Source organism: Chaetodon auriga, chromosome 12, assembly GCF_051107435.1.
Source record: "Chaetodon auriga isolate fChaAug3 chromosome 12, fChaAug3.hap1, whole genome shotgun sequence".
Classification (NCBI taxonomy): Eukaryota; Metazoa; Chordata; class Actinopteri; order Chaetodontiformes; family Chaetodontidae; genus Chaetodon; species Chaetodon auriga.
In genome coordinates this window covers 16,076,526-16,099,733 of record NC_135085.1, presented here as the reverse complement: position 1 = coordinate 16,099,733, position 23,208 = coordinate 16,076,526, and the positions used below count along the sequence as shown (strand labels likewise).

Here is a 23,208-nt window from a genome sequence, read left to right as displayed (position 1 = left end):
AACTACAAGAAAAGATATGGAGCAATTAATGTTTTAGATGCTTTTAAATGTTTAAATCCTTATGCTGTAATTATTTTTTATGAGATTGAGCTTTTCTTCCTTATTTTTGTTTATTTTATTCCCGGTATTTTTTAACCGGAAGTCGGTCCGTCACATTAATGTTTCCACAGGAACAAGGAAATCGAAAATATTTAGCAACGGCTGCTGTGAAAAAGCCCCTCCTCTGCAGGTGGATGTGACCTGCTGTACCCTGTAAAGAGGTATGTCTTTATACGTATTATGTGAAATATTGAAAAATTAACCACGTAACTGTGAATAATAATCACCTTCATCGAGGACAACGGTTTAAAGCAGTTTACCGTCTCGTGAAGACAGCCAGCCAGCCAGCTAGCTAGCTAGCGGCAAGCTAACCGCAGCTGTCAATGGGTCGTAAGACAATGGGTGACAAAAATCAATTTCTCAGTTCGACCTGTATTGAAAACCATGTAATGACCTACATATGAATATTAGAGCCGTCAGATATAGATAAAAGTCATGCTTTTCAGTCTTGGGCTTTCTGTCTCAGTAATAATTGGTCTTAAATTATGTATTTCAAGTGTACAGGTAATAGGTACAGTTACAGTGCGTGTGCTGCCTTCAGGGTCCAGTCTATCTATTTATCCGTAGCAGAGGACAACAACATGGGACTGCTCTCTGACCCAAACAGAAGACGGGCTCTGATCAGCCTGCTAACCCGCCTCAATGCCCCAATCTGGTGAGTTTTTAGTCATGTCACGATTTATATTTATGATTTATAAGTGAAATCTGAGATGCACCCAACGTGCTCCTGGGCTCATAAGGAAGTTTTTCCTCGCCACTGTCGTCAAGTGCTTGCTCATGAGGGAATTGTCGGGTCTCTGTAGATAAAAGAGCTTGGCCTTTACCAGCTCTATATGGAAAGTGTACTGAGACAACTTCTGTTGTGATTTCGCGCTATACAAATAAAATTGAATTGAATTGAACTGAATAACTTGCACGAGTCTTTCATTTTTCTTCTAACTCTCCATCTTAGTGTGGTCTGCTACATGGCGGGTGTTGCCTGGTTCATGGGGTTAGCATTTGAGCCATTCACTCTTCGGACATACATGTCAGAGAATGCCATGGGGTCTACCATGGTGGAGGAGCGCTTTCCGGCAGGGGAGAGGGCGCTGGCCACGGCCAGAGAGTTTTCAGCTCATAAGAAGAAAGCAGGGTAAGCAACACAAAGCTGTTCAGAAACAAGGCATGACATGAGTGAAAAAGCTGATTTGATCATGATGACTAGTTTTCGTGGGCTTTGAGGGTCTTGCACTGACCTGTGCCAAATACGATGGGGTGTTATGAACAGCTGGGACTGTTTATTTTGTAGCGTAAGACCAGTCTGAGTCTATTTTACACACTATTAATCATAACATGTTGAGGTTTTTGAGCAGATTAACAATAGATGTCCGAGCACAGTGCACCTGACAGGGTTTTGAAAGTTTCCTCTTTTATTTAACCGTCTAATGTGACCAGTTGTTTCTCTGCAGTGGGATGCCAGTCAATTGGCTGGTGAAGACCATGCAGGATCGGGGTCTGGAGGTGTTCACCCAGAGGTTCTCTCGCACGCTGCCCTTCCCTGATGAAAACAAAGAAAGATATGTACGTTTGTGATTTAAGCCTTATAAATTACTGATATATTTTGTGTGTATTTCTGTGTATATTCCATGGCTCCTCTTCATCTTACTCCATCCTCTCTCCTGTCAGATGGTGATGGGCACAAACGTATATGGGATCCTTCGAGCCCCCAGAGCACCACGGACTGAGGCCCTGGTGCTGAGTGCCCCCTGCACCCCAGGCAACAACAACAACCAGGCAGTGGGGCTGCTACTTGGCTTGGCACATTACTTCAGGCGTGAGTAGAGAACCCACGGCCCTCTCCGCCATGTGAATGATATCACAGTGACATCTCTTGTTCTAAATTGTGCTGTATTCTTAAATAGATCAGATATACTGGGCTAAGGACATCATCTTCCTCGTGAACGAGCACGATCTGATCGGAATGCAGGCCTGGTTGGAGGGTTACCATCACACCAACACTACAGGTAATCACTAGTAAGAATTCTCCTCAAGTGTTGGTTGTTGAAGCCATTCATCCAGAAAGCCAAAAAAATCATTCCTCAGTTAATCTTTCTTCTGAAACGACATATCCAGGTATGGACTGGTCCCCACTTCAAGGCCGTGGTGGTTCAATCCAGGCAGCTCTGTCCCTGGAGCTCAGCAGTGATGTCGTCACCAGCATGGACCTGATACTGGAAGGCCTCAACGGTCAGCTCCCAAACCTGGATTTAGCCAACCTCTTCTACGCTTTCTGTCAGAAGATCGGCGTCCTCTGCACCATCCAGGGCAAGGTGAAGGCTTGTGATGAGATGGAGCGGAAACGTAACACGTGTTTGGTGAGCAGAATGGTTCCAGGTTCTCTCGGTGTAATCGTGCCTTTCTCCGTGCATGTTTCTACAGCTGCAGAGGAATGATTGGGACACCGTGTCAGGCTACAGCCATTCAGTCCAGACCATGATGCTGATGGTGATGAAGCAGGCCAGTGGGCGGTCTTGGGGGGATCATGGTCTTTTCTTGCGATACCACATTGAGGCTGCCACCATCAAGGGCGTCAACAGTTTCCGCCAGTACAAGACTGATGCCACCACCATTGGCAGGTCAGAGCGAGTTCATGCTGACTTTCTGTGTTTGATTTGAGCGTTTTCATGTGTTTTTGTGTGCAGATTTGATGCGTAATTGCTGATTTAGTTGTTTCTTTTATTTGTCTTCATGAATGTCCTCTAGGCTCCTGGAAGGAATGTATCGTAAGCTGAATAACCTCCTCGAGCGACTTCACCAGTCCTACTTCTTCTACCTCATGCCATCCCTCTCTCACTTTGTCTCCATTGGTTACTACATGCCAGCCTTCGGCCTCCTCACCGTCATCCTGCTGCTTCGTGTATCCTTTCAGTTATTTTACTTTCAGTTTGATTTAATACAAAAATACGACAGAGAAAAACAAATGAATGCACACAGTGTGTGTATGGATAGACCTAACCTGATTGCAGCCCACGTTATTGATTGCATGTGAACAGATTTCATTGTAACGCTGCTATTGGTACGCACTCGCTTGCCAGATTTGCCCTTGACGACGTTGCAGGCCTTAGACCTGTGGGTTCAACTTGCGACTCCTCCACCAAGAACAGAAGATGGAGTTGCTGATGCTGAGCAGGTCAGATGCACACACATTATGGGGCAGAAATTCGACTATTTACTTATCCCGAGGCCGTTAAATCACCACTTTAATCAAATGTGCTTCCTCTCAGATGTCCAGTCCAGGAGTGCTGTCGGTGTTGACTCCTCTGGTGATCAGCCATCTGACTGGAGTAGCTCTGTACACCCTGCCAATCCACTTCCAGGAGATGGCTGTGGAACACTTCCCGGTGTCTGAGACCGAGGCTGTGGTCCTGACAGCTATTGCTGTTTACACGGCCGGCCTGGCTTTGCCTCATAACACACACAGGTAGCTACACTCAGATTTTTGACACATGCATTTTTAATGTTGCATATATGAACATTGAGCTTACACAATCTGAAAAAAGTAACTGCTTTTGCGAACATGCGATAACATATTAACAGCAAGGAAGTTGCCACATCGTGTATGACAGTGAAGTAGTCATGCACACACACGTTTAAGTAAGATTTTTTGGCCCTGAGGTTTTGCTGTTTGTTGCAGGCTGCTGTCAGGCGAGGGGACGGAGCAGGGCTGGAAAGTGCTGAAGCTGGTGGCTGTGCTGTACCTGGCCGTGCTGCTGGGTTGCACCGCCCTCATCAACTTCTCCCTGGGCTTCATCCTGGCTCTCACCTTGGTGCCTGTGGCCGCCTTCATCACACCCGACGTTCCAAAGTAATACACCTGCATAGGCTGTGTGGCCGCTGTTGCTTTGCACTGCTGTTTGTCAGTCAAAAACCTCACTGCCGTCCTCTTCTCCCCTCAGGGTTCTATCAGCCTTCATCCTGGTCATCCTCAGCCCAGCCTGCACACTCCTCTTTTCTGTCTTCTTCTACCAAGAGCTGCAGGAAATGCCCATCAGCTTCCAGGAAGGTTGGTTACTCTACCTGTCAGTCATCTCACAGGGCATCCTGGACCACTTCTTGTACGGCTCTCTGGTTTACCCCCTCATTGCCCTGCTGGTCTATCCTTGCTGGCTGCTTTTCTGGAACATTCTTTTCTGGAAGTAAACACCAGCCATCCAGGACTACTGAAGGCTTTCATGAGGAGAAAAACCCTCTGAGGTGTCTCAGGTTTGTCTTCACTGGGGGAAATGTGAATGACAGTTAAATGCACTGAAGAGTTTGGAAAAGAAGGCGGATATCTAAAGTTGATTTGGAAAGAATGCAGTGACTTTTTTTTTTTACTTTTTTTTGGTTCAGATCAGCTCCAAGTTTCATTCTTAAAACATTGGAGAAAAATCGGGTGTTCTGGATAAACTAAGCAGAGTGGACTGTTTTCTAATAAGTGGAAGAGGGTACGGTCTTTTCACAGGTAATCACAAGGGTCACGGTTGAGTTGCTTTGTGTGAAAGAATTTTGTTTAGGGATTTTTTTTTTTGTGTGTGATTTTCTTTGTGGTACATAAAGAAAACGACTGCACAGCTTTTTAGCTCTTTGGTTCTGTCAGGCAGGACGGTGATGGATGAAACAGCTGTTGAAATGTTTGGGATATCTGTACATCTGCATCTGTTAAACAAGCCACGACCATGTCCAATATTTTTATACTTGTTTTGATAATTTTCTCTGGAACATGTTTATTTCATATTTATAAATGGCTAATTAAAATTCTGAATACTGTTACTCATGTTTCGACGTTGTTCACGACTTCTATGCAAAAGCTGCAAAAAGTGTCGGTAGCTATTAATGATAAGTCGTTACGAGAACTCCTCAGTATAAACGCCGTGATGGAAACACTGCAAAAAGAAACTAAAAGGGCACTAAAGTGAATTACCATTCCACTTTTAGAAAAAGGTATTTGAGGTATTTCTTAGATTTTCAGGCATTTTGTATTATAAGTGCCAAGCTGAGTGCCAGTCCCTCCGAGGAATAAATCCACAGACTAACAGGATTTCTTTAGTTCCATTATGTTTATTCAGCTAATGCAGGTTTTTACAGTATTATGTATGGAAAAACAAATCATTCCATTGCTGTCACAGCTCAGAGGGAATTCAATAAACTTAGATCAACTGCTAAAATGTACATCAATTACTCAATGCATCTTGTTAAAAATAATACACATAATACAATGTTATAAAAAAATAAAAGCACTTGACACCCTGTAAACGCACCTTCTCTTCTCAGCTGTGGCACCAGTAGACGGGGGTGGGATGGGGGATGTGGGGGGGGTTCCTCTTACTTCACAGTCGGCACAATCTGAAAGTCGCCTCATCTTCAGCTGCGATCGAATGCACAGAATGTACATCGTGTCTCTCACCCAAAATAAATATTAGGCCGCCGCACACACTCGCTGTAAAATAAATAATGGGGTCAGGCCAAATTTAGATGTGTGTCATGGTCACGTCCGTATCAACGGTCAAAGCTGAATCTCTGTCTGCAGTTCGCCGTCGGAGCCTCGGCCAGTGCAGCTCTGTGTCATGCTACAGTGCTTCAAACGTCTCCAGCAGGCGGCCAGCTGTCAGAGGACTCTCAGTGCACTTGACAGTCTTTGTGTGAGTATTTCGTCAACATGTACGTACAGATTTAGCATCCTCACTCCGTGTGTATGTGTGTGTGTGTGAGTGCGTGAGATATGGCGACTGCACAGCGATGGTGGGCAGTCAGCTGCTGCTGCTTAAACCAGACTCTCCTCGATCCTCTCTCCTTCCCCTCTCCTTCGCCAGAGAACAGAAAACAGAAGAAGAGGTGACTGTCACAGAGGGAACACGTTACTAGGAGTTGTAGAAAAGTACTGATAGCCAGGTATTTATGCAGTACCTGCTGGATGTGTGTGTCAGGTCTGGCTGTAGCACAGATTTCGCAGCCCGGACGGGTCGGCTTGTTGATGAAAGTGCATGAGGGACAAGCCCACTCCGTCTGCTCAGAGGACGAGATGCACACAGATTTTAAAGAAGGAAATCATCCGGGGGAACATTTTAGCAGGAGTGAGATTTCATTTTCAGCTTTTTGTATTAGCTTCATTTTAAAAAACTACAGCTTCATTTCTCTGCCTATGAGCTGAAGTACTACTTGTTCTCACCATCTCTAGCATCAAAGGTACCCTGTGGAGTTTTTGTTGAATGTTTACCTTCACCAAAACACATTGTGTGCATCCTTGAAGCCAAATGAACAAACATTTGCACAGGATCCACCTAAAATATTGGCATCCATGTTTGCGAGCAGGTGTTTTTCTTCCTTGCTTTGACAATTTGCCTCATTTCTTGGCATGTTACTGCCACCAGCTGATGATTATAATGACTTTAAAACATTTAAAAGATGTCACTGATTCAGCAAGCCTCAGAACCTCAGATCCTTGGGGAGCAGCAATTCAGCGAAGTAGCCGGGGGCTAAACCGTCAAGTTTATGAGAACAATGTAACCCTGTTGGCAGGGCTGTGTGTCCCAGCATCTGTGTGCATGCTCTCACTGCATCCTTGTGTTTGTGCACGAGATACAAATAAAATATTGCCTCGCTGTTAAAAACTTTGCTCCATCTTGCTATGAGTGCTCAAAAACTCCACAGGGTACCTTTAAACTGCTTCGGCACACCATTAAACTGCATGCAGATATCACAAAAAAAACACCCATGATTTCATCCAAATACGTAGGAGCTAAAGTTAAAATCCATCTAAAGCTCTGCCTCCAGGTTTACTCTTATGGCGTCTACACTCCACACACTGCGATCATACCTGTGTTTTACTGGCTTTGGTGGCGTGATCATTCAGCTGCAGATGCTCAATGTCGAGGACATCTTTGATGTCACCTGGTCTGTCGCTTCCTCCACCTGAGCTCCCTGAAGTTCACAAAAACAACCAAAAACAGGTTTATAGAGCTGTGGGCTTCCTCTAGTTTAAGTGTTAAGTGTTAACATCCCCGTCAGGTGAGCGATGTAGGAAGGAAGGACTGAATGAGAATAAGTTTCATACATTTTTAAACAGCACTACAGAAAGAAGACATGCAGAATGGGCGCATTTGTCCAACTCACCCTGGTTGTTGTGGGGTAGCCTCGAGGGCAGGGTGCTGTAACCCCGCCAGTCTTGGGAGGTGGGGCCGTTGCCTGGTGGGAGAGGTGGGGCGAGGAGGGCGCTCTCCAGGTCCTGCTGGAACAGCTGGCGGGTGATGCGGGCTTGTCGGGCAGAGATCAGGTACAGGTACGCCGTATCGCCGTCCTTCTGCACCCCGTAGGAGGCCAGCGACCTCGGCTCGGTGCACAAGCACTGACCGATCACCCAGCGCTGCACGCGAGGGTGGAAGCCGTACTCGAGAAACACCTGAAGAGCAACAGCGCTGGGAGTTAATGACTGAAAGCACAACCACGCCCGTTTAATCACTGGCTAACTGACAGCTTACTGACCTGTTGCTTCAGTGCAGCCACAGTCATGTAAGGAAAGACTTTCACCGTGACGCAGCAGGATGATGAAACATCCTCCACCACCACTGATAAGCTGCAACACAAACATGGCGCCGTGAGCTGCAAAAACCTGGAAGACGCCTCAGTCTTGGCGACCTTGAACAAACCTTTTCATCTCCCACCTGATCTCCCCGTCTGCGTAGTTCTTTTCCGACAGCTGAATCGTCAGCGCTGCTTTCTGCCGAGCCAGAGCGGACGCGTGCTGCGAAGCGGCCTGTGCGTCGCCGGCTTCAATCGCCCTGGCGAGCTCCAGGCACAGCTCCTCTGAAAACAAAAGGAGGCGGCGATCAAAAGTGACATTTTTAGAGCATGTTCTGAGAGGGAAACGCAGGACAGCAAACAAAGAGAAACCCACCGGTGAGCGGCAGCGAGGCCGAGCTCCACTGCTCCATCGCTGCTGCTGTGTGGTTGAGTCTGCCATCTGATTCACATGTGTTAATATTTGCAACTGTCAGAGGAGAAACAAGAAATGTGTTATAAAAGCACTCAAAGCACGTGATTGCCAGCACACACCAACAGCAACTGATAGCCGTATTTACTCTGGCAGCACTTGGCTGATAAAGAAAACCTTTTTCATGTCTCAGCTGTAGACACTCTGAAGCTTTTCCCTCTAATCTAACTCACACACACATTCCACTTCAACTGTTAAATCCTTACTACATCCAAGAAGTTACCTTGAAGGATTCTTGAAGCATCTGTCGCTTTGTGACCAAAGAGGCTCTACAGACACTCTTTCAGGCTTTCAGCACCTGTTGTTTTACTCTGAAAACCAGCCTCCACTGTGTGTTTCTACAATATTTAACAGGCAGTAATGAAAAGCCTGAACATCTCATGGTACGACGCGTCTGGTCTGGTATATTTTGCTTGTTTTTTTTTGTTTTTTTTTTGGCATCTCCCCCCCATCATAGGACAGGCCATTGTGTAGAGACACACGTGGAACCTGATGAGAGGGACACCAGACCACCAGAACACGTTTTTTCAACCTGATTCAGGAAGAAGTGGGGCGCTGTGTAAAGCAGAAATCAAACAGAAAGCAATCATTTACAAACAGATTAACGAAGTGTTCCTGAGCCCATGCAGTATTATCCTTTATCCAATCATGTGTTCACAAACTGGTGAACTTCGCTCCATCCTTGTGAATGACTGAGCCTTTCCAGGATGCCCCTTTCATACCCAATCATGATACCTGTTACCAGTGAACCTGTTTACCTGTGGAATGTTCCAAACAGGGTTTTTTTTGGAGCATTCCACATCTTTCCCAGTTTTTAGTCGCTCCTGTCCAACGTGTTGCTGCATCAAATTCAGAATAAGCATATACAAAGAGAATCGCCATCAAACTGACCTCTATGTGCCTCTCTTAGTGAGGACATCACCACCGTGGCCCACTCCTCGGCTTCGCGGTCGCAGCGGAAGTTGAAGCGGATGCAGTCGTGGGGCGGCGCGGCAAGGCGCATCTCGTGGCTGCGAGGGGATTTGACCTCATACTGCACCGAGCGCAGGTCAAACTCTGCAATGAACTGATGGTTAAAAACAACAAAAACCAGTCAGTCACCGTCTCATTCTGCACGACCGTGTTACTGTCAGTCCTGTCCTGATAATTATGCTCATTACTGATTAATTCGCAACTTAATTTCTTGATTCATTAATTGTCGTTTAGATACTTAAAAAGTGGCGATTACAATGTCTTAGAGCCCGAGGGGACAAAATCCAAACTGATTGTTTTGTCAAACCAACAGTCCAAAATCCAAAATATTCCATTAACTAGGAAACATTTGGAAAGCTGGAACCAGTGAATGTTTGACATTTACATCAAAAACGGCTACAAATAGTTACCAATTATCAAAATAGTTGAAGAATACTTTGATGAGGAATCATTTTAGCTCGACGGCATCGTTTCCTTTATTTGGAAAGAAGAAAAATGACACTGAAGGCCTCAAACGAAGCATTTACAGTGACTCATACTGTCCTTTTGACCATTACATCTGAGTAAGTACAAAATGTGGGTGAAAACTCCAATACAGTCTGCGTATTTGAGTATTACAGTATGAGAAAAGGAAATATTCCCCTTAAATAAGTCGGAAAGCGAGTGAAGTTCTTATTCTGACAGAGAAATGAGTGTGTTTAGCAGCACTGAGATTTTTATTTTCACAAAACCTGCCCTCTAACATTCAGCGTGGGAATGGAGGGAATCATTATGGCACTGAAGTCTGTTGTGGGTAGAAAAAAGCAGAGACAAGGGATTTGCCTCCTGCCGCAGAGTGTGTGTGTGTGTATGTGTGTGCGTGTACACACTCTGTACGCAAAGTTTGCCGGCTCCGACAGACAAGCTGAAAGAAGCTGGGACCAAAGGAAAACCATGCAAATCAAGAAGCGCCTCGACTGTCAGGGGAAATGTGTCTGACTTGAGATTCCGCCAAGATGAAAAGCCGAGTCTGAGCCCGTCAGATTTTAGGAAGACGGCACAGTGAACTCGACAAACAGAGGAGGAAAAGTTGGGATGAAGTGAGACAGGGAGAGTGCAACGAAAGGTCAGCGTCAGGCGTGATCAAACAGCGCGTCTGCAGCTGGGAGTGATGGTGACGCTGACGGTGATCAACCACAACACTGAAAGATCTCGTGTCTGTGCTCAAATGAATCCCACCGAGTCGGAGCGGTGCAGCGTTTACCTCCGTGCACAGTAATAGGAATAAACTTTATCCATACAGCACTTTTCTTAAAGTATTAAACCTGAAGGATCCAATTAGCTAAAAACTGTAAAAAAAAAAAACAAACCCCAAAATATCAAGTTCACACTCAGACGTGATGAGGAAAAGCAGGATCTTTCGCTTTAAAAATGACTAAAGCAGATTATGAAAACAGTTGCCGATTCATTTTCTGCCAAACAAATCACTGCAGACTCTGCAGACGTAGTTCAGCATGCACAGTATCTGCTCAAAAAGAGGCTAATTGCACAGAAACTGCAGTGAGGCTGTAAAATGAAAGGAGGTCTGTGTCCTCTCCATCATGTCAAAACCAGGAGGACAGCTGGACAGCCTGAAAGCAGCACAGCATGCAGCACAGACACAGGTTCTCGCTAGCTAATGCTTTTACTTGGGCCTGAGACTTCAGCATTTTAACACTAAGTCTGCTAATAAAAACTCCAATGATGCACTATTCAGCTGCATTATGGGAATTGTAGGGCCCAGACTATCTGGAGCTCACTAGGAACTAAAAGTCAGGATACTTTTCCCTCTGCTGCTTCAATTTTGACCCTTTTTTTTTATTAAAAATCTGTCTCTTGTGAGTCCCCGCCTGCACGGAAGAGCAATGCCACAATGTTCGAGTGTCTCTTAAACAGGTGACACACTACTGGTCCTGCAAGGCTGGAGCGCCGCTTATCCCAAACTCCCTCTCAGCCGGGCTGTTTAGTTTCAAGTGAAATGTTGTTTATGAAAACCACACCAGCCACCGCTTCAAACAAACGTTTATTGTGAGCTGAGGTGGCGGTAAAGCGTTTAGGTAAGGGCGCTTGTGATCTGTGGTGGCAGTAGGTGAGAGGGGTGCCAGAACTTCCTGTTCCTGCTCACTACTGCTCCACGCTGCTATTTATGTCTGTGTTACTGTCTACATTCACAGTTACACCTCTCCAACAAATCTCCTGTTCTCATAGAAAGGCTCTTTTCGCCATCCCAAATGTAAATATAAAGAAGGCACAGCTGAGAGGTAATCACAAAATCCACCACTTAAAAAAGGTCTAACATCAGTTTTTCAGGGTCCATCGCCTCACTGTGGTCTGCTCAGGACAATCACGAGACTTTCAACAAGACACAGAGTGACAAGTGTGCTGGTGTCATGCCAGACGCGACAGAGGCCAGGCTGAAACCTGGTGGTTAGTTTGTTGGAGGAGCTGACGATTGAGAGGGAAAACAGGAGGTCTGTCACCATGTCCAGCTGAAGGTTTTCCCCTGATGATCTTATGACTCTAATACAACTAAACCTGCTGTGGTTCAAAGAGTGAAAATGAAAGTGAAACTAAAAAACCCTCTTTAATACACTACTGTTTTGAGATCATAAAGGCTGCATCGTATTAACATTCAACTGAAGTTCTTGTCATATGAGTACTAGAAGTACTCGTGTATAAGTAGAAGTAAGGAAACTAAAACGAAAACTACATTATGTCTGTTAAAGTAGATCCTTATAACACTTGGAGGAAAGTCTCGGGTTTTGTTGCAGCAGGGTGTCTTTACACTCGCAAGCGTTAAGTGAAATCTGGCGTGATTTTATCCACAAATCTCAGTCTGTGGGGCTGCGAGTGTTGGGGCTCCAGAAAATGGCGTGTGAGGGCCTATTCTGGTACAAAATATTAATATGGTTCATCACAAACATATTCAAGCACTAACGACAGCACAGCCTCTAAACACTCAGGTGTATGCGTGAACACTCACCACACTGCGGTTTCCGCTCGTGTCTCGCAGCGCCAGTCGGAACTCTCCGGCCCGGCTCGGGTCCATGCTGAGCTGCAGGCGGAGAGCCTCGCTGCCCGCTCCGGGGAGGCACAGGGGCCGGATCCCGGAATGGCACACCGAAACCCGGACTGACATTAAAACAGTACTGCAGCAAGCCGTCGGCGCAGGGCCGCCGCATACAGTCTGCTGGGACGAGGCAGGGACCGGGGCTGGAGGAGCCCAGCCGCCCGAGCTGAGAGCCATGTCGCGGACGCCAGAGGCGGAGTGAGGGTGTCGGAAGCCCCGCGGCAGGTGTTACTGCTGGCCGCTGCTTCTGTTTGGTTTATAAGGTCCACCAGTGTGTGAAGAGACCGCGTGTCTTCACGGGCAGGCTGTGGTCGTCTCCTCGCTTCGTAAAATATTCTTCCATATCGACCCGACCAGAGCAGACACGGAGCAGAAGAAAACAAAACAGGAAGTACAGCGGTACGTCTCTTATTTATGTCCGTAGAGAAACCTGGCCGAAAACATCCGACCTCACATACAGTAAATATGAGAAATACATAATTTGCATTTTATTTTGTTCTCTAATAGCATAATAGCGGAAAAAAGTGTTGCTTACAGTTGTAGAATAACATGTTTTTTTTCTGCGTTCCTTCACACGAAGCACAAGAAGCAATAGAATAGCATAAAATAAGCAATTATGAGCAACACAACTATCAAATTAAACACAACCATCTGCAGATATAAGGGCAAAATAACCATTAATCTCGTACTATGAAGGCCACCCAAAAACAGATATTATGCTGTTGATTTTGGACTGTCATCTACAAACAGACAATTGGAAAGCCCATCAATCATCATCAGTATACACATGTCTGCAATTGAATAAAGAAAAAAAGTTATATTAACAAGAAAACAGGAAAGTAATGAAAATCAGTAGCAGCTGGTAGTTTGACTCAATTACAGGTTTTCTGTTGTCCCACACAATGAGGATAAAAAGTGGTAAAACAGCACAAAACAAAACAGTCGGTAAGAAATACAATAAAGAAAAACTACAGATTACTGCTTTACTGAAGTGCAGTTCTTTGCTGAGGTGTGTGGTACAGTAACACAAGTTCTAAAGATATTTTGGCAGCATATAAACTGTATAATAGGATCATAAAATACATCCTGAGGTGGGAGCCAGTGTAGGGACTTTAGAGCAAGAGTGACATGAGCTATTTGTTATTTGTTATGTATTGTGTATGACCTGTAACTGATTGATAAACTGAATACCTGAGAGCAATGCACTGCGGTGGCATAATCTGACAGTAGGCTTCAGCAGGTGTCACGCCAGGATGAAAAGTTGATATATAACAAAAAAGTAAAATCAGTTGGTGTTAAAAGTCAATTAAATTAAATAACCATGCCAATAGCAAACTGCACCCTAACTGACGTCTGTTAATAAGGCACTAGTTACACACATATCCTCCATGTATATCGTTAACAAGAATTCCACTTAACTTGTAGCAAGCTGGCAACGTGACTCAGTTCAGCTCAGCTCAACACCAGCCACTGCTCTCATAGAGAAATCACAGCGATGTCTGTCCTGAAGGAGATCAATCCAAATGTGAAGAACATAAAGCAGCTGGCATCCGTAGTTCTGGCCAGAGAAGCAAGCCAGATCAGTGAAGAGCTCAGAGAGGTAAAGAGGATCTGGAGCTCGTTGTTTCAGCCTGTGTTGTGATATCTGGAACTTGTGCTTTAAATCCACCTGTCCGCAGGGAGTGAGAAAGCCATACGAAGAGGTGATAGATGTCTCCTCAGGCGACCCGCACAGGGCCGGTGTGAAGCCTCTGTCGTTTGTCCGACAGGTAAGCTGAGACCTCCAAAGATGACTCATCCTGAAGCTGCATTAATCAGACACGCTCTACTCACTGACTCTTGCTTCATGATTTCAACTTTGAAAAACTGCCTTTGATTTTACTGCACCTGACTCCTGGAACAAAATACAGCATCGCCTTAGAGTAATACACTTTTAGAAATTTGATCTTAAACCTACGACCTCATGATTGACTCATAGTCATTGTAAATGAGATTTGCCCCTCTCGAGTGTAAGTAGCGTTAGAGTGACTTAATGAATGAATTCAAACTGCAAGTTCAAGCATCTTCTCAACACTAAAAACCTCCATGTTACTCTGCTGTGTGTCCTCATATTTTCAGGTTCTTGCTGCTTGTGCTTACCCTCAGCTGATAGACAGCGCCAGGCTGCCGGTGGACGTCCGACAGAGGGCTCAGAAGCTGCTTGGGGAGTGTGTTGGGGGGAGTGTAGGTAAGGGTTTAGCAAATGTTGGATTTCATGATTTGCATTTTTCATTTTTCGTCAAGGTTTTATAGAAAGAAAATAACCAACAGATTAATCTATTATAAAAATCATTGTTTGTTGCAGTCCAAGGAGATATTATTAAATATACATTACAATACCTAAAACTATATAAAAGAATTGAAATCCAGAAATCCCACTGAGCAACATTAGTGATGTGTGTACTATACATAATATAAATGTGAATAATAGATACAATATACAAAAACATGGACATATATAGTAATAGTGTATATATGCAGAATCTGAGAATTACTCAGACTCTTATTTCCTCAGGTTCTTACACGTCTTCAGAGGGTTCACCACAAATAGTCCGCAGGATCTCTGAATTCATAACGAGACGAGATGGTGGGATTCCGTCTTCCCCTGAAAACATTTACATCAGCCCAGGCTCGGAGTGGTCATTCATGGTAACAGTCACTATCATTCGCATGCTGTAAATGTTCCCTCCATCATCAAGTTAACGCGATCTGCTTCTGTGCCATTAGAGCACTCTCAGATTGCTGGTGAACAGCGAGGGTTCACCCAGAACAGGGGTGCTGACTCCTGTGCCGTGCCAGAGCACTACCAATATGACCATAACCTTGCTGGGAGCAGTTGTAGTTCCCTACCACCTCAATGAGGAGCGGGGCTGGGCGCTGCAGGTCGAGGAGCTGCATCGAGCTCTGGAGTCTGCAAAGGGAGCGTGTAACCCTGTAGCTCTGTATGTCATCAACCCTGGATACCCCTCAGGTAGTAAAATCACACCAGACCGGAGCTCATTGAAGTATGTTTTTGTATGAAAGAGTATCACACTGTTGTTTTTGTGCCATGTTGCCTATAGGTCATGTTCAAAGCAGAAAGTCGATGCAAGAGGTGATCCGGTTTGTCTCGGAGAAGAGGCTCTTCCTTCTGGCAGATGAGGTGGATGTTTTAAAGTATTGTCGTCTATCAAGGCACCATGAGAAATTCATAATAATCAACCAACGGGGAAATAAACGTTTGGATTTTCTGTGTTCTCCTCTACAGGTCTATCAGGACTGTGTTTATGGGGAAAAGAGCGAGTTTCTCTCTTACAGGAGGGTCCTGTCTGAGATGGGCCCTCCTTTTTCAGACACAGTGGAGCTGGCGTCCTTCCACTCAGCATCCCAAGGCTTCCTGGGAGAGTGAGTTTTCAGGCCTTGTCAGTATCTAAAGTAGTTCACCTTTGTGCTTGGCGATCCTCACAACCATCGCAGAAATGCAACTTAAGACAAAGGCTAAAATTAAATTGAACATCTTAAATTTCCACGATAACCCGGCAAAATCCATCCGCTGTGGAGGATCATGTGATTTAACTGAAAGCTGTAGAAAAGCTGATTGGGCTCTGTTCTCTGCCACCAGGTGTGGTCTGCGTTGTGGATATGTGGAGCTGGTAAATCTGGACCCCGGTGTTATGGAGTACATCTACAAAGTGTTCTCAATAGACAGCTCTGCGCCGGTGTTAGGGCAGATTGCTCTGGATCTGATGATGAACCCTCCACAACCAGGAGATCCCTCATACCCCCTTTATAAAGAAGTGAGACCAGAGATATGCAAGCAGCTTTTCTTGAGAGATTTACAAATAGGCATCACTCTAGTTCCCAGTTTGATTTTTGGTTTTTAACTCTCTCTTCTGTAGGAGACAGAAAACATCAGGAGCACGCTGGTTCAAAATGTGAAGAGAGCCGTTGAGGTTGTGAACAGTCTGCCGGGTTTCTGCTGCCAACCAGTGGAAGGAGGAGCATTTCTGTTCCCCAGGCTCTATTTCCCACCCAAAGCCATTCAGAAAGCCAAGGTTACAACGCCAACTCATCGAGACAAGTGTGCTGCATAACCAGAGATATAGTCAGTAGGCGATTTGAGGGTGAATGAGGCGGGACGTAGACGTAGTATAAAGAGCAAGAAAGTATATGGAGGAGGTGGAGTGCATGGACGGGTCAAAGAAGCACAGGGTTTTCGATAACGTGCTTAAGCTACATCACATAAGTAACATACTTGTTTTAACCCAAACCATAATCTTTTCATAAACCAAACGGAGTCATTTTTGTGTGTAATTCGATTTGGGAGTCATTCAGAAAACATTTTTAACCTGATTATGCATTTGCTTGTTTCAGGAAGCAGGAGTGCAACCGGATACGTTCTACTGTGCCAGACTGCTGGAGCAGGCCGGCGTGTTAATCAGTCCTGGTTGTGAGAACGGACAAAAGGAGGGCACCCACCACATCAGGTACAACACATCTTTGAAATCAAGCATCATTCGTCTAGAAACAGTTAAAAACCTGGCTTTTCAACACAATAAATGAACCCTTGCTTGAAGGGAAAAAGAAGTCAATTTAATAATTAGTCTTGTAAATGGATGCATGTCAAAAAGTTAAATCTTCTTTTCTCTCTGCAGATTTTGCATCATGACATCTGAGAAAACTATGGAGGAATTACTGAGACGCCTGACCTGCTTTCACTCACAGTTCATGAAGGATTTTTCTTAAGCAAAAGGCGCTTCAGGGAAAAATAGGAGTTCTTATTCTCTCCTCTCACTTCCATGTATCTGCAGTTCAGTAATTCATTACAAAATATAAAAGCGACCATGTTGGCATGTGAACATTTATTGCAATAAATATGACATTATTTACTGCATGCAGTCTTTCATATGACCTTTGGCCATTTATAATGACCTTTGTCTTTACTTGTTAAAGTAATATCCAACTTCTGCTATTCAGAAATCCCCATAAATAACAAACTACAGTCCAAAATCCAAACCGATGGATTTTCTTATACCACATCTAGTTCATCATTTACATCAAAAATAACAGCAGCCCATGGCATGTTTCTGCTCTTCAAGAGTCCTGATTGGTTCAGCACATTCAGTATTACCTCAAATCATTCATTAAAAAAAATTCTTAAACAAAAGACAAAAAAAAAAAAACCATACCGTCATCCTCTTTGGTTGCTCTGTACCAGCCAGCAGATCACAGAGTGCTCGCTGTCATCAGTCCACCTCACTGTCACTGTTGTGGTTCTGGATTAAAAGGTCCGAATCTGTATTATTGAGCAGCTCCACCAGCAACGAGATGAGTTTTCCGTCTTGAGCAGTGTTGGTGATTGCCTTGTTGGGGTTGCTGAGGTTGCGGTACAGCATCGTCTGAATGGAAGTGCGCAGCTCCCACAGCAGCTCCCAGGTCTCAAGTGACAGCTCACAGCGCACCAGAGAGTGTCCGGCAAGTGACACCTGCACTCTGTCTCTGTTCACTGGGACACAAGAGAAGTGATGTATGAAGAGAGAACGGTGTACTGCAAGTCTGAAAATCACTACATGTCCACAAATACATGTCCTACCCGTCTCAGTGATATCACAGTCTGTGAGCAGCAGCAGGGCGAGCGGATGGACCGCAGAAGAATCTCTGATGAAAACATTCCCATTGGATTTGATGGCGCTGAAGAAGGTCAACCAGCGACTGGGGAGCTCTTTTTTTCCTCTACAACACAAAAGGAAGACAATTAATTGATGTACTCGCTATGAAAGTAAATAGCTGCCGTCGCTGAATTTTGGAGCACGCTCAGACCTGTTCACTGTGGAGCGGTGAAGCAGTACCGGCCCACTGGATGTGCGAAATGCCACGTTGTCGGGGCGAAAGCGTCCTCCTTTGGTCACAACACCTTTCTTCACCTGATGAAAAAAAAGAAAGTGTGTGGTTTTTTCATTCATTCATTCATTTATTGTGATGGAATGTCTAATGACTGTAACAAAACTTTACATGACAAAATGATCTTTGCGACTCAGAACCAACAACAGATCTCACACTTCTGGGTTCAACCTTTGATGGAACACAGAGGGTAGTCTGTATAGAAGCAGTATATAACAGCACTCTTTGTTGACATGTACCTGAATGAGGTTGGGATAGAGTCCAGCCAGCAGCACAGCTTTTAGCAGCTCGTCCTGGTCGCTGTACTCGTTGCAGAGAGAAGAGTGACGCTGGCACTCATTCACACGGGGCACCAGGTTGGCTTCGTGCAGGTTCGTGCTGAACTGAGAGATGAGGCCTGCAGCAAAATCGGTAAAAATAAAGTTAAGAAGTGGTTTTAAATGTGCTGAAACAATGTCTAAATGAGTGCGTGCGTACTTCAACTAACCATTAATGAATCGAAGGCTGAACCTGGACAGATTATGCGTATCCAGATATTCATCTCTCTCCTCTCTCCCTCCCTCGTGCTGAACTCTCCTCCAGCCCAACACAGCTCTAATGAGCACTAAATAGTCGCTGTAGGTGGAGCCGCTCAGTAACTCTTTCACCTGGATAAACAGAACATGGACATAATAGATTAGTATATGATTGCACTTTGTGCCGTGTCATTTTAAAACTATAAGTGGGTGTCAACACTTCTAACCTTATTGACTTCCGCTCTGTTCTGCAGGCTGTTGTAAAAAGGGTCTCTGGTCAGACATGCAGCCACAGTCAACATGGGCAGGACACATCTGAACATGGCGCTCAGGACCAGCACCTTGCCCAGACGAGGGTCACATGACATACAGGCCACACGCTCTCCCAAAGGCGTCAGGGTTTCTGTCCCGTCCAGAACCCCTTCAAAAGTAAACACTGACAGCTTAATCCTGCGCTCAACGTGTAACGTTACACACAAGTGACGGCTAAAAGTCACACACACAAATCGTTGTGACTCACTCACCGATGTTTTGTAGATTTTGGACGGCATCTCTCACAGCTTCTGGCTCTGGACTGTCTAACACCTGGGATAAGAAATCCACAGCCTTCGCGGATCCAAAACAGACAAAGGCTATCATTCAATACATGAGAAACATACGGAACAACAGGTTGAAAAAAAAAAAACACACAGAAGCTATTGTTCTCATTCAATACCTTGCTGTTAGGGCTGTGGATCTTGGCCTGCACTACTAAACTCTCCAGCGGGGTGCGCAGGATCTCAGGGATGGGGAAGGGGGTCATGGATTCCAGCTGTTTTCGTGAGAACAGGTGGTAGGATTGTCCTGGCTGACATCTCCCGGCTCTCCCCTTTCTTTGAGTGACATTTGAGCGAGATACCCAAACTGTGTCCAGACAGGAGACCTGGAAGATTTGTTCCCATTTTACGTGATTCCATCAGAGAACACAACAAATTGCAGTTTACAGTGAAGAATTTTGACACCAACCTTAGTCACTGGGTCATAATTCTGTTCTTTGTGAGTTCCTGTATCCACCACATGGACGATGTCGTCTATGGTTACTGAAGTCTCAGCAATGTTAGTGCTGAGGACAATCTTCCTCTGGCCCACAGGGGGGCGCTGGAACACTGCCTGCTGGTCTGCTACTGATAAGCTAGAATGCACTGAAAGGAAAAAAGGAAGGTTAAATGCTTTTAATGTGTGCAGAGAACTCTCCTGAACCAGTCTTTGTAACCGTGTCTGTGCTCTCTTACATGGCAAGATCATCTGCGAGCCTGAAGAAAAGTGGGGTCTCGCCTCCAGTGCCTCTTGAACAGCCTTGATGTCCTGCCAGCCAGGGAGGAAACACAACACTGCACCTGAAACATGAGGCGAAAGAATTTTTAAGAAATACGACTCAGGGCTGTCATCTTAAAGCACTATTAAAAAAAAGCAAAGATGAGTCCGCTGGTTACCTGGTTCCCCATGTTTGTCTATGTGCTCGATTACATCAGCGACTAATGTGGAATCTGGTCCAATGTCAATTCTTCCTCCCTTAAACAGGATAAAATACAAATCTGTGAGACACGACAAGAGAAAAGGAACGCGTGCAGAAAAACTGACCAATCTGGCAGACTGGAGTCTCACCTGCTCGTCTGTTTCCACTCTGGAAAGAGGGCGTCTCATCTCTGCCTGAACATCCTCCAGGTATCTGTCCCTCACTGGGTGCATGAACCCAGGCACTTTTACGATTGGACAGCCTCCAAAGTACTGGGCCAGCCTCTGCTTGTCCCCTGTCGCGCTCATGAGCACCACTCGTAGGTCGGGGTTCTCGTTTAAGGTGGAGCGCAGCAGAGCCAGCAGCAGGTCCGTGTTAATGTCTCTCTCGTGAACCTCGTCCACCACCACATGGCTGATTCCCTTCAGGGACGGGTTCGACTGCAGCTTCCTCAGCAGGACGCCCACCGTGAGGAACATCAGGGCTCCTCCACTGTGCGCTGGTGGTTGGCTCTCAAGTCTCACCTACGCACAGAAAATAATTACATATTTCTTCCACAAAAATGCTCGTCTCCATGAAATCCTTCAGAGTTGTCTTTTTACACTTTCATAATTTAATTTATTATTTATCAGTTATTATTTAAAAATATTTGTAAGTGCTTATCATATCATCAAAATAACAATGACATAAAAGAAAAAAAATGCTCTCAGAATACTGAATATGTGTCCACTATAAGCCTGTATCTACCTGATATCCCACAGAGTGCTTCAGAGCTGGACCCATCTCATGAGCGACGCGATGGGCCACGGACACAGCGCTGATCCGACGGGGCTGGGTCACCAGGATGTTGCACTCGGCGCCCTTGCCACTTCTCACGCACTCCTCCAGCAGGAAACGAGGGATCCGTGTTGTTTTCCCACATCCCGTTTCGCCGGCGATCACAACCACCCTGGAGGACTGCACTGCGGAGACCACGCGCTGGCGGTGGGCATCGGCCGGGAGCTCCAAACTCAGCACGGGGTTTGCTTCCTCCCATTCCTTCTGCAGGTAGGTGTTCAGTCGCTGGGCCTCCTGTTTCGACAGAGGCCTGTACGGCTTGCCGGTGATGGCGTCCATCACGGTGTCGTCCTCCTCTTCCTCCTCATGCTCCTGGTTTAATGCCTGCTGTTCTCTCGCCTCTTCCTCCTCCCAAAGGTTCTGTACTTCTGTTGTCACTGGGTACTGTTAGACAGATGGAGACATTAGTTTTGACATTAATATACTGCTACATGTGATCGGAAACAGCAAAGTGATTTGCCCAATCAGATGAGTGCAAGCTCATGTGACCCATACATTACATTGTAATGTAATGGCTGCTGTGTTCATTTTCCAGAGATGCAAAATCCAGTCTCAACGTATCATAAACCATTTTGCAGTGTCTCAGCATCTGAACTAAATTCCATCTCTCTCACATGAGGTGAAGACTTACCTGTGTGAGGTACTCTCTTATGTGTTCCTCCAGGTACTGTGGGATTTCAACGGGGAGAGGGCGCCTCTCTCGCTCCCCTGCCTCCTTCACCTTCTCTTGATGGTACTTGGCGTGAGTCAGCGGGTCGTTGTTTTTATCCAGCAGGCCCAGCTCCTGGACCAGGTGACATGATACACGTGTTTACACCGCTTGAACATGGAGAGAAAGGCAGAGCAGTTTTCCAAAAGTGTCCTCACCTTCAGTTTCATGCAGGCAAGAGCTGCAGCCGTCCTCTCCGCCGTCACTCGGTTTCTGGCTGTGGCTGAGAACGTCATCTCCTCTGGCCAGTGCATGGTCAGCTGACACCTCTTTAGCTTCCCTCCTGTTGTACTGAATTGCATTAGCTCCTATAACAATAGAGAGGGACAAGTTTAGAATAAGTGATCAATTAAGAGTGCTTAGCTTCCATTGTGCAAAGGATAAGAGCGACGAACCCTGATTCTGTTGGATGACGTGGCCACCTGGATGATCCTGGTGAGGAGGGATTTAGGTTGTGGAAACAGGGAAAGAGCTTCAGTGGTGTTGGAGGTGTCCTCTGCGCAGGGCAGCCATTGTTTTTGTTGATCTGCTTTCCCTCTGGACACAAACTCTGAAGGCAAGTCGTCCTCGTGATCAAAAAGAACTGAACTTGACGCCATTCTGCTAGCTCTCTGATTGGGGAGTTCATTTTTTGGACCAATGACACCCATTTCCTGTATTCAAAGAGAGGGGGAAAGGGGAGAGAAATTACTATGCGTTGGTAAGACAAAATGGAAACGTGTGCCAGCTTTTCACAGTCTGATGTCACCGTAGCTTACTCTGAGCTTGAGACAAGCAGCAGCCGCAGCAAGTCGTTCTGCGTGGATCTTCTTGGGGGCAAGACCCTCCTCTTCAATCCTGCAGGGCCACATTAACGTGACAGTGGCTCTCTGCAGAAACACAGTGACAACCCAAAACTTAACTCAGCTCTGAGACATTAGCTCTCAATGGCCTGGCGTGTCCAGAAACCATCATCTCATTTTGACCTTTGTTCTGACCTTAACACCCGCTTGTTCCGTGCAGCTGTACTGGATGAGCTGGGATATGTCGCTGACTCCAAGTGAGCGGGAGATGGTGTCATACAAGAGCCTTTTAGGATCTGGAAAATCCTTCAGGAGGTTTGGGCTCGCGTTACCTAAGCAGTAAAAACAAAGGTCAGACACACAGAAAGGTCAACGGGATGTTATTTCCACTCTAACCTTTGATAAACTGATAAGAAATACTACGGAATACAAGCATGAATGAGATGTTTCTACGTGATAGACGTCCTTGAGCTTCGCAGCTAAGAGACTTGTCACCTGTTAGCTAACCCGGCTAACAGCTGCCGTCACTCACCTCGTTTAGTCTTGAAATATGAAGTATCGCGCTCGTGAAAGCGTGGTGCTTTTGAACTATACCAGCGCATGTCTCCGCTCCACCTGGACGCTGTTTGGCCTCTTGAACGAACCCATTTTGCAATATTACACAGCGCTCTGACACACACGAGAGAAACACCGGGTGCCGCCATCTTTAAACTAGAATTTCTTCTTCTGCGGCAGTGCGCTTCGGCTGTTCACAGCGACACCCTCTGGCGAGGAGTGTACATCA

At 45.7% G+C, this 23,208-nt stretch overlaps 4 protein-coding genes across 8 annotated transcripts; 2 read left to right on the top strand and 2 right to left on the bottom strand.

The window, feature by feature from the left end:
• The first annotated feature begins 175 nt into the window (after nucleotides 1-175).
• gpaa1 (glycosylphosphatidylinositol anchor attachment 1) lies at nucleotides 176-4,890 on the top strand. 5 transcript variants are annotated; one of them, XM_076744825.1, is made up of 13 exons: nucleotides 176-260; nucleotides 667-754; nucleotides 1,052-1,231; nucleotides 1,548-1,659; nucleotides 1,765-1,912; nucleotides 2,001-2,102; nucleotides 2,212-2,408; nucleotides 2,518-2,714; nucleotides 2,842-2,995; nucleotides 3,197-3,268; nucleotides 3,363-3,559; nucleotides 3,773-3,943; nucleotides 4,035-4,890. In XM_076744825.1, exons 2-13 carry the CDS (start codon nucleotides 681-683, stop codon nucleotides 4,276-4,278), a joined length of 1,848 nt encoding a protein of 615 aa, XP_076600940.1. In that variant the 5' UTR covers nucleotides 176-260; nucleotides 667-680; the 3' UTR covers nucleotides 4,279-4,890. The 5 variants fall into 5 exon arrangements, with proteins under 5 accessions (XP_076600940.1, XP_076600939.1, XP_076600941.1 ...); XM_076744824.1 differs by having other exon boundaries at nucleotides 179-260; nucleotides 597-754; XM_076744826.1 differs by having other exon boundaries at nucleotides 190-260; nucleotides 641-754.
• Nucleotides 4,891-5,164: 274 nt separating this feature from the next.
• Nucleotides 5,165-12,566, bottom strand: sharpin (SHANK-associated RH domain interacting protein). Its single transcript, XM_076744829.1, has 9 exons — nucleotides 12,081-12,566; nucleotides 8,999-9,173; nucleotides 8,012-8,104; nucleotides 7,779-7,920; nucleotides 7,600-7,690; nucleotides 7,231-7,516; nucleotides 6,935-7,038; nucleotides 6,025-6,123; nucleotides 5,165-5,921 (listed from the first exon to the last, which is right to left on the bottom strand). The coding sequence occupies exons 1-9, from the start codon at nucleotides 12,342-12,344 to the stop codon at nucleotides 5,868-5,870; spliced, it is 1,308 nt and encodes a 435-aa protein (XP_076600944.1). The 5' UTR covers nucleotides 12,345-12,566; the 3' UTR covers nucleotides 5,165-5,867.
• Nucleotides 12,567-13,662: 1,096 nt separating this feature from the next.
• Nucleotides 13,663-16,931, top strand: LOC143329106 (alanine aminotransferase 1). Its single transcript, XM_076744828.1, has 11 exons — nucleotides 13,663-13,767; nucleotides 13,847-13,936; nucleotides 14,286-14,394; nucleotides 14,722-14,855; nucleotides 14,934-15,177; nucleotides 15,269-15,348; nucleotides 15,454-15,590; nucleotides 15,808-15,982; nucleotides 16,085-16,240; nucleotides 16,560-16,672; nucleotides 16,841-16,931. The coding sequence occupies exons 1-11, from the start codon at nucleotides 13,663-13,665 to the stop codon at nucleotides 16,929-16,931; spliced, it is 1,434 nt and encodes a 477-aa protein (XP_076600943.1).
• On the bottom strand, nucleotides 16,759-23,148 carry dhx30 (DEAH (Asp-Glu-Ala-His) box helicase 30). Its single transcript, XM_076744822.1, has 19 exons — nucleotides 22,957-23,148; nucleotides 22,620-22,756; nucleotides 22,401-22,511; nucleotides 22,038-22,295; nucleotides 21,801-21,950; nucleotides 21,565-21,717; nucleotides 20,844-21,317; nucleotides 20,246-20,620; nucleotides 20,074-20,152; nucleotides 19,873-19,977; nucleotides 19,607-19,782; nucleotides 19,317-19,523; nucleotides 19,126-19,207; nucleotides 18,829-19,022; nucleotides 18,574-18,733; nucleotides 18,326-18,483; nucleotides 18,006-18,109; nucleotides 17,779-17,918; nucleotides 16,759-17,691 (listed from the first exon to the last, which is right to left on the bottom strand). The coding sequence occupies exons 1-19, from the start codon at nucleotides 23,126-23,128 to the stop codon at nucleotides 17,432-17,434; spliced, it is 3,495 nt and encodes a 1,164-aa protein (XP_076600937.1). The 5' UTR covers nucleotides 23,129-23,148; the 3' UTR covers nucleotides 16,759-17,431.
• Between the last annotated feature and the right edge of the window lie 60 nt (nucleotides 23,149-23,208).